The following is a 12,355-nucleotide window of genomic DNA, read 5'->3' as shown; positions in this document are numbered from 1 at the left end:
CAAAAAAAAAAAGAAGAAAAAAAATTCACTCACTTTCTATATATATGTAAACAGAGCCAGCTCGAAACGAAAAGCCATCACACAGCTTAAAGATCTCCAATGAAGAATTTAAAGATGTTTTTCTTCAAGTTCGTGTTCATCTCATTAATGGTCGCATTATCCATGAAAGGATCTGGGATCAACTTAGAACATCTCCAAAACTTTTGCATCCATAACCTTGAAACCATAACCCTTCTTTCATTCCCTCTGCTTTTCCTCTTGACAATCTACATGTTAAGCCGACCCAAACCCGTTTACCTGGTTGACTTCTCCTGCTACCTCCCACCGTCCCATCTCAAGGTCAGTGTCAAAACGCTGATGGAACACGCGAGACGTGCAAGAGAAGCAGGCGTGTGCTGGAAGAACAAAGAGAACGACTATTTGATTGAGTTTCAGCAGAAGATTCTTGAACGTTCCGGTCTCGGTCAAGAAACATGTATCCCCGAAGGTCTCCAGTGCTTCCCGCTTCAGCAGGGTATGGCGGCTTCACGTAAAGAGACAGAGGAAGTCATATTCGGAGCGCTTGACAATCTTTTCCGCAACACCGGTGTAAATCCTGGCGAGATTGGTATCTTGGTGGTGAATTCTAGCACATTTAATCCAACTCCATCACTTGCTTCCATGATTGTTAACAAATACAAACTCAGAGACAACATCAAGAGTCTAAATCTTGGAGGAATGGGTTGTAGTGCTGGAGTCATAGCTATTGATGTTGCAAAGGGATTATTACAAGTTCATAGGAACACTTATGCCATTGTAGTAAGCACAGAGAACATCACTCAGAACTTGTATCTGGGGAAAAACAAATCAATGCTAGTCACCAACTGTTTGTTCCGGGTTGGTGGTGCGGCTATTCTGCTCTCCAACAGATCTAGAGACCAGGCACGCGCAAAGTATGAGCTTCTTCATACCGTAAGGATCCATACCGGATCAGATGATAGGTCCTTCGAGTGTGCAACACAAGAAGAAGATGAAGATGGTATAATCGGAGTTACCTTGACAAAGAATCTACCAATGGTGGCTGCAAGGACTCTTAAGATCAATATCGCGACTTTGGGTCCTCTTGTTCTTCCAATGAAAGAGAAGCTAGCTTTCTTTGTGACATTCCTCAAGAAGAAGTATTTTAAGCCGGAGTTGAAAAACTATACACCGGACTTCAAACTTGCCTTTGAGCATTTCTGTATCCACGCTGGTGGAAGAGCTCTAATAGATGAGCTTGAGAAGAATCTTAAGCTGTCTCCATTACATGTTGAGGCATCTAGAATGACACTTCACAGGTTTGGTAATACTTCTTCAAGCTCGATTTGGTATGAGTTGGCTTATACCGAAGCTAAGGGAAGGATGAAGGAAGGAGACAGGATTTGGCAAATTGCTTTGGGATCAGGTTTTAAGTGTAACAGTTCTGTTTGGGTGGCTCTACGAAACGTTAAGCCTTCGGTTAACAGTCCGTGGGAAGATTGTATGGACAGATATCCTGTTGAGATTGATATCTAATTTTGTGGTTTAGGCCATCTTGGCTAATCATCGAACAATCTATCTTTGTTTAGTTTGTGGACCATTTTTTACGTTTGTTCTTTAATTAAAGAGTTCGCATCGTATGTTTGTTCATGTCTCATGGTTGTTTCTGTATGGTACTTGTTTAAGTAAGAATTTATGGATGCTACAGAATATTTTACCTAACAGTCATACAAGAAATTCAAGGCTAAGTTTAGTTTCGGCATTGATGGACACAAATTTTGTTAGATACAATATGTAGCCAAGTCACTGCCGAGAAGCCGCACATAGGCACAAAAATTGCAGTGTCCAAGTTTTTACTTACGGATGGCTAATGTGATATTTGTTCGAGGGATGTTTGTTTGTCCGTCGGTCATCTTTAACAAAAAAGGGTTTAGATTACAGGCCAAAAGTATTATAATAATAAACCTATAGTAAACACTCATACATCTCACGACGAAATAGAAAATAAACTAAAAACACACAATGTGTTTCTTATAGAGTAACTTTATTATAGAGTAAAACAATTAGTGAAAATCTAACTTTATAATATAATTACTCTATTTTACAGTAAAATTAAAAACAAATTATAGTGCATTATTGGAGTTACTTTTAGAATCCTTATTTTTTTTTTTTTTTTGCTAAATACTTTTAGAATCCTTATTGCAAGATAGAAGATATTTACAATCTAATGGCATATTTTGTCAACCACTACAAATGTCGGTAATTGCTAGATTATTATTATTCTTTTTTGGTGAAATGTTAAATTTATATTAAGAAAATAAGGAGAAGAGTTTATGTACACAAAGAGTCATAAGAATGAGACTAACTACTGAAACAGATGCAGAGTAACTAGTGTCCTCGAAACCATCTTTGAAGCAGTCCAACTAGTTTGGGTTTCTCAAAGTAGCGAGTGGACATAATCCTATTTCTGACTTTTTTTTTATGAGCATAGAGATCTGGTTCACCGTCTTAACCTGCCTTTGCCTCCGATCATTCCTCTCCCTCCATATGTAATAGATTGCTAGATTATTTTTATAGGTGTACAAATACTAATATAGATCCCTTATATATTATTTTAGGAGCACTCAAAATAAATAACCTTCACTTGATGTGTGATTTACATGAGTGTCATTTCCTACGCGGCAGCCTCACAAGCATTCTCACACTTTTTTTCTAAAAACCTTAGTCTACTAGAATTATTATATCATGTGCCATTGGTCATTACCATATAAATATATACGATTTATATTCTTACATTATTTACGTGTAGATAAAGATTCGTGGTAACAATGGCATAATATTTTTATGAACTATTGTTTGCCTATTTCATTCATCTTTCTTATGTTTCAATGTTTTATATAATTAATGTTTTATATAATTAATATGCTAATACTTACAAAGTAGACGATATATTTCATAGCAGTATAAGATTATATATTTCTTTTATTATTTGTTATTCCTATAATTCAAATTTCAAGAGAAGCTGTTGATGAATTTTGTTTTAGTCCATTATAATAATTCAGAAACGTCTAAGTTCAACTTATAATTAAAAAAATTTGGTCGATATATTTCACATATTAAATAATATTAGACGCGGTTCCGTATAACTAATTATTGCTTGCTGGATATTATATCCTTTTGAAATTTTCATTATGGTTTAATGTGGTCATAAATTATTTTTGTGTTAATGACTGAGAACTTATACCAAAAATTAAACGTGGTCATTAGATAAGTAACCGATAATCCCACCAAAATAAGGAATATATTAGAAATTATCGCAAGTACTCCGTAATCGGGGATTTCAACCTTTTGACCTTCCAAATTATGTTCTCAATTATTAATACAAAATAAGGGAAATTTGAATGTTCTCTTGATCTCCACGCTAATTTAGCTCTACATTTATTACTCAATTTTAAAAAATAAGGCAAGTAAAGATAAGAGATGTCAGTTAAGTGTTTATTATATCAATTAACGCAAAAATTGATATTGTATTAGCATTAGATGTGATTGGATTAATTTTTTATTTGAATGCTACATTCCATTTTATAATTATCCACGACCATAACATATTATTTATTATGTTGTTTTGTCGTGCTAACATTCGGTTAGTAACCAAACATGGAAAATATAGATTGTAAAATATTGAATATCTTGATTCATTCCAAATTATAAATTTGGGACGATCAATCACTGATTTTTTGATATTTTTAGTCACAATTGATAGGGTTTGCACTACATATATACAATTCATATTTTTCTAATATTAATTTTTTACGATTTTAAATTATACATGACATTTTTAGGGATTGGAAAATATAAACGATTCGCAATTATGTTTTTCTATTTAGTACATGAAATTTATTTTGATGAATATTTTTGTATTTTATGGGATACGTGACATTTATTTTGGGATAGACAATATAAGTTGTTTTATATTGTAATATAAAAATGTCGTATATAAAAATTTATGAGCATTCTTGAAAATTATAAAATACATTCAAAAAGGATTTCCATATTAAATTTCTTGCAATCCCTAATTTTTTTGCAAAAATACTTTTTGATTACAAAATTACCATAAATGGTGACAAACATTAAGTTTGGAAATTTCTATAATTATTTTCGATTAAGTTTAAGACGAATATCATTTTTAATGTGAACATCCTTAATTTCCGCCCTATGCATATAATATTTTCTATAATTATCTGAAAATCTACGATTATAATTCTATATGAAATTAATAGGATAATCTGATATATATAGTCACAACTGATAGAGTTTTGACTATATATACAATTCATACTTTTATAATATTCAACTTCTTTACGATTCATAAATGATACATGACATTTTTTAGGGACTGAAAAATATAAAATATTAATAATTATGTTCTTCTATAAAACTTTAGTGCATGACATTTATTTTGAATAATATTTATTTTATTCTATGGGATACATGACATTTATTTTGGGACTGGACAATACAAATTGTTTTATATTGTAAAATCAGAGTCTTATATAAAAAAAAAGAGACTTATATTATTATATTGTTTGTTTTGTATTCACAATGAAATTATCTTTTTGATGATATTTAGTAATATTATATCTAAAAGACATTCAAGTTTTATGTAATATATATTATATACACCAATAATATAATAAAATTTATAAAGATGTCAAATTTCAAAAAAAAAATAACAATTAATGTTTTATATACTAAAATCAAATGTTTTCTTATTTTATAATAAATATATCTTAAAATAAAAAATCTAAATAAGGAAACTTTTGAAAATTAATATCATTATAAATTAATAAAATTTCAAAATTCCAGTATATTAATTTATTGAAGTTTTACTCTATTTAATATTATAACTTTTCTAAGTTATTTTACCCTGCGCAGGGCGCAGGTTATCACCTAGTGTATATATAAAAGACATACTATTTTAGAAATAATATGGATGCATATATCATTTTTAATAGAAAATGTATTAGGGCAAATAAAAGTACCCAGGGATTTAAGAAAGAAATTTATAAAGAAAAAGATTTGTGTTCTAAAATACTTCATTCTACCTACATTTAAAAATGTTTCAAAAATACAAGTATAAATAAATACATGAAAATCTTCCTAATTATAGGATCTGTATATGACCTCTAACAAAGATAAAGTTAATATCACTTTCAATTGAGAATGAACTAAATATTACAAATGCTCATCCCCTATATATTAATAAAGTAACATTTAAAAAGTTATAACATATAGTTTGTACTAATTATAAAAATACTCTACTAAGTTGTCACATAGTTAGAATGTTAATTTTGTTTACGTAACGGCTTGAGAATCGATTGAGAATTTTGTTAGTCTAAAATTAAATTGGCAGGAAATGTTATAGTATATACTATGTTCATTATAGACCATTCGTTTATAAAATTGAAATTTATTATCTATTTTTTCATTAAATAAAACCTACAGAATTACCTAATGTGATTAAAATATATATAACAATTAATAGTTTTAAATAATAAATATTTGCTAACAATCTGTATATTTTCTATCATTTTTGTTTAATTCTTTATTATTAAAAAAATTACACAATTACATTAATCATATAATAAATATTTATATTTTTGAATTTTTCAAAACGAGTATAAATTACTAAAACTGTTAAAAGTATTTGTGATCAAGGTTTAATTTTTTTTTTATGTAATAAGATACATTGATTATGAAACCATATGAATAAATAAATTTCATTTTAATGGGTGCTTATGTTATAATATATATATATATATATATATATATATATATATATATTTATGAAAATATTTTAAATTAAAGTATACATCATATGAAAATACATACTTATATTTTGACATTTTCATTGAACATATATTGAAAAGTTAATATTTTCATTTTGAAATCTTCATTTTTTAAATGATTATAAATAATTAAAACCACTAAAAATCCCACGTTAAAAAATAATTCGTTGGTATAAATTTTGTTATACAAATATGCAAATATTCATAAAATCATATAAGTAGAAACCTCATTTAATAAATATTCATATTAAAAGTGTATATATATCTATGTTAATATCATTTAAATTTAATTATACATCATATACATAGATAAATTCGATTTTTTAATATATTTACCCTAAAATGATTGCGAACAAACAAGAGTGATCATTTGATTTATATGTGCACGCCAATTTATTACATAATAGTAACTGATTTCTTAGTTATTTAATATATAATTATTATTTTATTATTTCATAATATGCTGAAAACATAAAATAATTAATAAATATAAAATATTTATTCTGCACAAGACACATATTTTAACTTAAGTATGTATCTCTTTACTAATTTTTAAATTTAAAAAGTTCTAAATCTAAGGCCAAAAAATAACAAAATAAGAATAAACTCTAAAATCAATATTTATATGGAGCAATAACCAAATGAAAAAGCGATATAAAAAAAAAAATATTGAAGATAGATAGGATTGACACGTGAATATAAATTTCTTATAACCATAATCAATACTATTAAAAGAGAAGGAGTTTGAAAAAATATACATATGAAAGTTGTTTAGACACTTTCCTTTTTTTAAATATTTTGGTCCTCCCCTGTATATTTATAACATCATGTGAGATGATATTATTCATATCTGGTTTAATATCTAATTATTAACGTGATTACATTACCATATATTACAACCATTTAAATCGATTGATTAAACCATCGTACTGATACAACCCTAATTATAACTCCCGATCGGGAAAATGAAGTTTTAAATCTTCAACTATTTGAAATCAGCACTTTTAATATCCAATTATCTTTTGCGCAGATTTATTCCTGAAGTTATTGTTGACTGCGCAAAATTAGATATTAAAAAGTCAAATTAGTTATTACATGAATTATAACTAGAAAATTGTTCGGTTTGGCATTTAAAAACCCAGAAATTCTTAATAACAGTTATGTAAGATCATGGAAGAGATTTTCGTCGAGTTCAAATAATTTTCGATGATATAAAGAAAATTCTAGTGATAATATAAAAAATTTGACACTAAAAATAAAGAACATGATTCGTAACTTTAACAACAATATTCGCTTGTTCTCTCTCGGAATCACTCAGATAGCATCGATTTTAAGGATTTTGGGCTTTTGAAAGCCAAACCAATCTTTTATTTAATTGTAATTTATCTTTGGGGAAATTTCACTTGTACCACTTTGGTGATACCACTTTTTATGTATACCATTAGTATATAGACATTTTCAGAAATACCTAATATATATAATTACAATGACTAAACTAACCCTAAAGCTTTTTTCTCTCGATCCACCACGGCGGCGCTTTGAAATCCGATCACGTTCTTGTACGCGATTGAAAGGAGGTTTCGATCTTCCACCGTAAGCTCCTCTTTTGGAGTGGCGTCTTTGACGAATTGCTCCGTGAACTGTACCATGTCCTCGTAACGCTCCGCTTGCTCGGCGAGCTTTGCCACGTAAACGTACTGGTCTCTGTTTAATTTTGCCGGCGCCGTTAGAGAGAAAAAGTGAGAGAGAAAGAGAGAGTTAAAGGATGAACTCGAAAACGCACAGGAGACAGTGGTGGAGTTACTAGGAGTGCTAGGTCGTCGTCCATGGCTTCCCATTGTAGTCTGTTGCAGCTCTCGCGACGAACTCCACGCCGTCTCCTCTTCCTTATCCACTCTTCCTTTCATCTCCTTTGCTACCTTGGTACCATTCTCTTCTTCAACTTGTTGATTGTTTCGGTTTTGAACTTGTTGATTTCGTATTCTTTAGTGTTCTGGAGAATCTAATGTTCTTTGATTCGAAAAAGAGAATCTTGTTGTTTAATCACTTGCTTTTGCTTTATCCTGATCAGTGTACTTCCTCTACACTATGTTCACATTCAACCTCTATGTTGTATTTACAAGTACAGTGATTTGGCTGAGAGAGAACAAACTATTGTATAAAACAAATTATTAATGCTTAATTTTTCATTAGGTTGTTTCTTCCCATTTTTGATATTGGATTCTTTAGTGTTCTGTTCCTGATTTTGAGAAGACTCTTGTTGTTTAGTCACTTGCTTGCTTCATCATGACCAGCCATCGATTCAGCATTAGATTATGTTACATTATGTTTGGATTAATTTTTATATATATAGGATTCTTAGTGTTCTGTATCCGTGGAGATCTAATGTATACTTGATTTGAGAACAAAATGCTCTTCTTGATGACTCATTTACTTGTTCAGTTTTAACATTAGATTATGTTACACTCTCCTTCCTCCTCTAGATTATGTTCACATTCGATGTCTGTTGCTTGTGTGCAGTACAGTGATCTGGGAGAGAGGGACCGAGCTATGGTTTTGGAGAAATTTCGACAAGCAACAATCAACTGGAACCAGCAACTTAACTCTGCAGTAGAAGAAGAAGGTTTGGAAGAGAGTGAAGCCAGAGAAGAAGAAGATGAAAAGAAATCTCATCTGGTGGTTGTGATTGATGTTTGTCTTCCCATGCTTTCATCTGGAGAGTCTTCTCTTTCCTCACGAGTTCTCGTCAACTACGAGCTTCCTACTAAGAAGGAAACTTATTCTAGGCGTTTAACATCTTGCTTAGCTTCAGGTTCTTTCTCTCAAAAACAAACTCCTCTGTTCATCATCATCAGAGCCTATTTTTTAACATTTGAAACTTTCTCTTTTTAAAGGTGGGATTGTCATAAACATGGTTATTGGCTTCTTCATTTTCACCTACTTTACAGCTCCCCCTGTTCCTCAACTTCCAACTTGAAGCTCGTGAAATGGGTCTACGAAGTTATGGAGATGAAAGATCAAAGAACCAAAGCAGCCTATGTTTCGAAGAATCTGTCCCAAGGCGTCAGTGCTTGAAGAGCAAACAAGAGTTTATAAATTATTTATAAAAGTTTATAAAACAGTAGTTTATAAGTCTATTTATAAAGGTTTATAAATTATTTGTAAGAGTTTCTATTCCATTTATAAAGGTTTATAAAATAATTAATAAAGTTTATAAACCATTTATAAAAAAACGCTATGAAAGTTTATAAACAATTTATAAGGGGTATGTATACAATTTATAAGGTTTAAAAGTTTAGGAATCAATTATAAAGTCTCTTAGATCATTTATAAGAGTCTATAAAAATTTATAAAGACTTATAAAAACAATTTATAAGAGTTTCTAAAAAAAATTATAAGGGTTTATAAGGATATATAAAAAATTAATAAGAACTTGTAAATCATTTGTAAACTTTATTTAAAGCAATGTGAAGTGTTTATAAATTTATAAATTAGAGATTTGTAGAGACTCATAAATCATTTATAATAGTTCATAAAACAATTGGTAAACCTTATAATCTATTTATAAAAGTTTATAAATTAAACACCATAGCATTACTAATACTACTCACTAAAATATCTGTAGAGACAAATCATTACGAAGATACTAGAGACTTAATCCGCTTTCTCTTACACGCACAACTGCTTTACAAAAAAAAGAAGCGTGAAAAACCAGAAGCTTTAGTAAAGCTACAAGATCATCCAGACCAGAGTATATATAAACCATTATAAATAACTTAGAAACCATTACAAATGATCTATAAATCTTTAGAAATTATTTATAAACCTTTATAAATTATATATAATTCCTTACAAATAATTTATAAACCATTATAACTAATATATAAACATTTTATAAACCATTATAACTAACTTATAAACATTTTATAAAGGTTTATAAAATATTTAAAAAGGGTTTATAAAACTATTTACAAGAACTTAAAAGCTATTTATAAGAGTTTATATATTTATTTAAAAGTGTTTATAAATTAATTACAAGGTCATATATCTATTTATAAGAGTTTATAAATCTATTTATAAGGGTTTATTCCAAAGATTATAAGAATTTAATAATCTTCATAACACAATGTATAAGAGTTTATAAATCAATTTATAGATCAGTTAGAAGAGTTTATAGATCATTTACAAATTCTCTATTCTTTTCTAGCCATCTTATAATTTTTGTAAGAATTTATAAATGATCTATATTCTCTAATGATAAGTTATCAATTTTTTTTCTTAATTGTAAGATTATAAGAATTTAATAATCTTCATAACACAGTTTATAAGAGTTTATAAATCAATTTATAAATCAGTTAGAAGAATTTATAGATCATTTATAAATTCTTACAAAAAATTATAAGTAAATCTTTATGAAAGTATTTATAAAGTTTCTCAATTTGCAGATGGCAAATCGTGCTGGTTATGTCATTGGACCATCAGGTCTAAGCATGTTTGTCTCCAGCTTTAGGAGAGAAAATATGAATGAAGCCCAGCGGTTTTCAATTCTTGAGCAGATTATTTTAGAAATCCCATTCTTCTGTTCTCCGTCCTCACATCTGCAACATCCAGAGGTGCAATGTACATCAGGATTCGCCTGGTTGCGAAGACGAGTTTCTTCAGCACGAGGCTCCTGTCCTCAGTCGCTTCCACAGAGACACTGAAGGAGGTACTGAGAAAGAGCGGTCCACAAATCAGTGTCCCCTCTCTGCTTCAGCAACGCGTTGAGTCGGGTCACCCCGTCACGTTACCAGAGCTCCGGCTCATCTCCAAGCGCCTACTCAGATCAAGAACCCAAGAACCACACGTTGGAAGACCTCTTGCTTTCTACTCTCGGATGCAAACTGTCCTGCAGAGTTAAGAAGCGCAACTCCTGTGACTTGCTCTGGTAATCCCACCGCAATTGACAAAGCTGTGAATCCCCCTAGGCTGTGCAAAAAAAAGTTCGTTTCAGTTACGTATTTGACCAAAAAAGAGCGATAGAGAGTTACCTGTTTCCAACCACAACAGCTGGCTCTTTGACAATCTCTTTGATAAAGTCAATAACTTGATATGTCCAAACCATTGCATCATACTCTATGAGAGCTTTGTCACTCCATCCGAAACCGAGTAAGTCCAAGGCGTACACTTTGTACTTCTTAGCCAGTTCAGGAATGTTATACCTATTACAATTGCAGTCTCAGTGTAACTCAAGAGATGATTTAGATGTTAGTATGTTACCTCCAGTGAAAGACAGAAGCACCAAAGCCATGAATAAGAACAAGAGGCAAGCCTTCTCCTTGAACCACATAATGAATCTTGTGACCTCTCCATTCCCAAAAGTTATATCCTTCTGGCTTAAAAGCTAATCTATCCCCACCTAAATAAAGAATCATCATCCAATTAAACAGAGAAGCCAAAGAGCCACAATCTTTTAAATAATAAAGCTTCAAGATTCAAACCTTCAATTAGCTGAGAAGCAGCTGATGATGGTGAAGGAGGAGTGCCCATGACTGAAACTCCAGAAGCAACAATCCCTCTCACTGCAAAACCCCTTCTGCTGATTTCACATTTGTTCCCTTCATTGCAAAAAGATCAAAACTTTTAATGAGATTCAAAGCTTAATCTAAGGAGAATCTGATGGAAAAAGGTGGAGAGAACTTACTTGGTCGACGAGTTTGAGCAGGAAAGGTGGGTCTTTTAGATAATGAGCTGAATAGTTCTGTTCTAACAGACGGTGTTACAGCACATGAAGCCGACATCGGTTGATTCTCACAGAGAGAAACAGATGTTTAAGGGTTCTTGAGAGCTAAAAAGATGCACCGAATGTGTGAGTGTGTGGGTGAACTTGCGAGAGAGTTGTGGGAACGCCTGAGCCAGACAAGTCGAACTCTCTACTCGAAGGCGTACCATAGACCAAAAGCACCAGTGGCGAAGAGAGCAGTCCGAGTCCCTCACTCATCGTTACCTGAAATGAGAGGCGTACTCAATTGCGATTCCACAGTCACCGATAGGAGACGATACATCCGGCGAGAGAAACATGTCGCTGGGGAGAAGAGAGTAATTTAGGTTTAATTATTTAAGGGTATAATGGTATTTTGACCATTAAAAATCTGGTGGTATAGTTGGCTAGTGTATAATTGAAAAGTGGTAGTTAGAAAATGGTATTAGTGGCAATTTCTCTTTATCTTTTGTGTAGTAATTAATTTTGACTTTTTAATGTCTGATTTTGCGCAGTCAACAATAACTTCAGGATTAAATCTGCGCAAGAATTAGTTTAGTATTAAAAGTGCTGATTTCAAATAGTTGGAGATTTAAAAGTCTATTTTCCCACTCCCGATTACATCTTATAAGCTTTCGTCTCCATAACGAGTTTGACGAACATCTCATCTCACTAAAATAAAACCTATTAACACAAACAAAAAAAACATAGAGTTTGACCAAAAATTTGCAAAAAGCCCAGTCAATAACTAAAACCATTTTATATATGC

General features: G+C 31.0%; 3 protein-coding genes across 3 annotated transcripts; 2 read left to right on the top strand and 1 right to left on the bottom strand.

Moving 5' to 3' along the window:
* Positions 1-1,719, top strand: LOC108807303 (3-ketoacyl-CoA synthase 8). The gene has a single exon (XM_018579574.2). It carries the CDS (start codon positions 100-102, stop codon positions 1,531-1,533), a length of 1,434 nt encoding a protein of 477 aa, XP_018435076.1. The 5' UTR covers positions 1-99; the 3' UTR covers positions 1,534-1,719.
* A 6,626-nt stretch (positions 1,720-8,345) lies between these two features.
* On the top strand, positions 8,346-8,823 carry LOC108837883 (uncharacterized). The gene is made up of 2 exons (XM_056987212.1): positions 8,346-8,658; positions 8,741-8,823. The coding sequence occupies exons 1-2, from the start codon at positions 8,346-8,348 to the stop codon at positions 8,821-8,823; spliced, it is 396 nt and encodes a 131-aa protein (XP_056843192.1).
* A 1,843-nt stretch (positions 8,824-10,666) lies between these two features.
* Positions 10,667-11,644, bottom strand: LOC108808263 (uncharacterized). The gene is made up of 5 exons (XM_018580435.1): positions 11,530-11,644; positions 11,327-11,443; positions 11,106-11,244; positions 10,877-11,047; positions 10,667-10,814 (listed from the first exon to the last, which is right to left on the bottom strand). Exons 1-5 carry the CDS (start codon positions 11,624-11,626, stop codon positions 10,667-10,669), a joined length of 672 nt encoding a protein of 223 aa, XP_018435937.1. The 5' UTR covers positions 11,627-11,644.
* Positions 11,645-12,355: the final 711 nt, after the last annotated feature.

The sequence above is a fragment of the Raphanus sativus genome, chromosome 6 (genome assembly GCF_000801105.2).
Source record: "Raphanus sativus cultivar WK10039 chromosome 6, ASM80110v3, whole genome shotgun sequence".
Lineage (NCBI taxonomy): Eukaryota > Viridiplantae > Streptophyta > Magnoliopsida > Brassicales > Brassicaceae > Raphanus > Raphanus sativus.
This window is presented reverse-complemented; position numbering and strand designations above follow the sequence as displayed.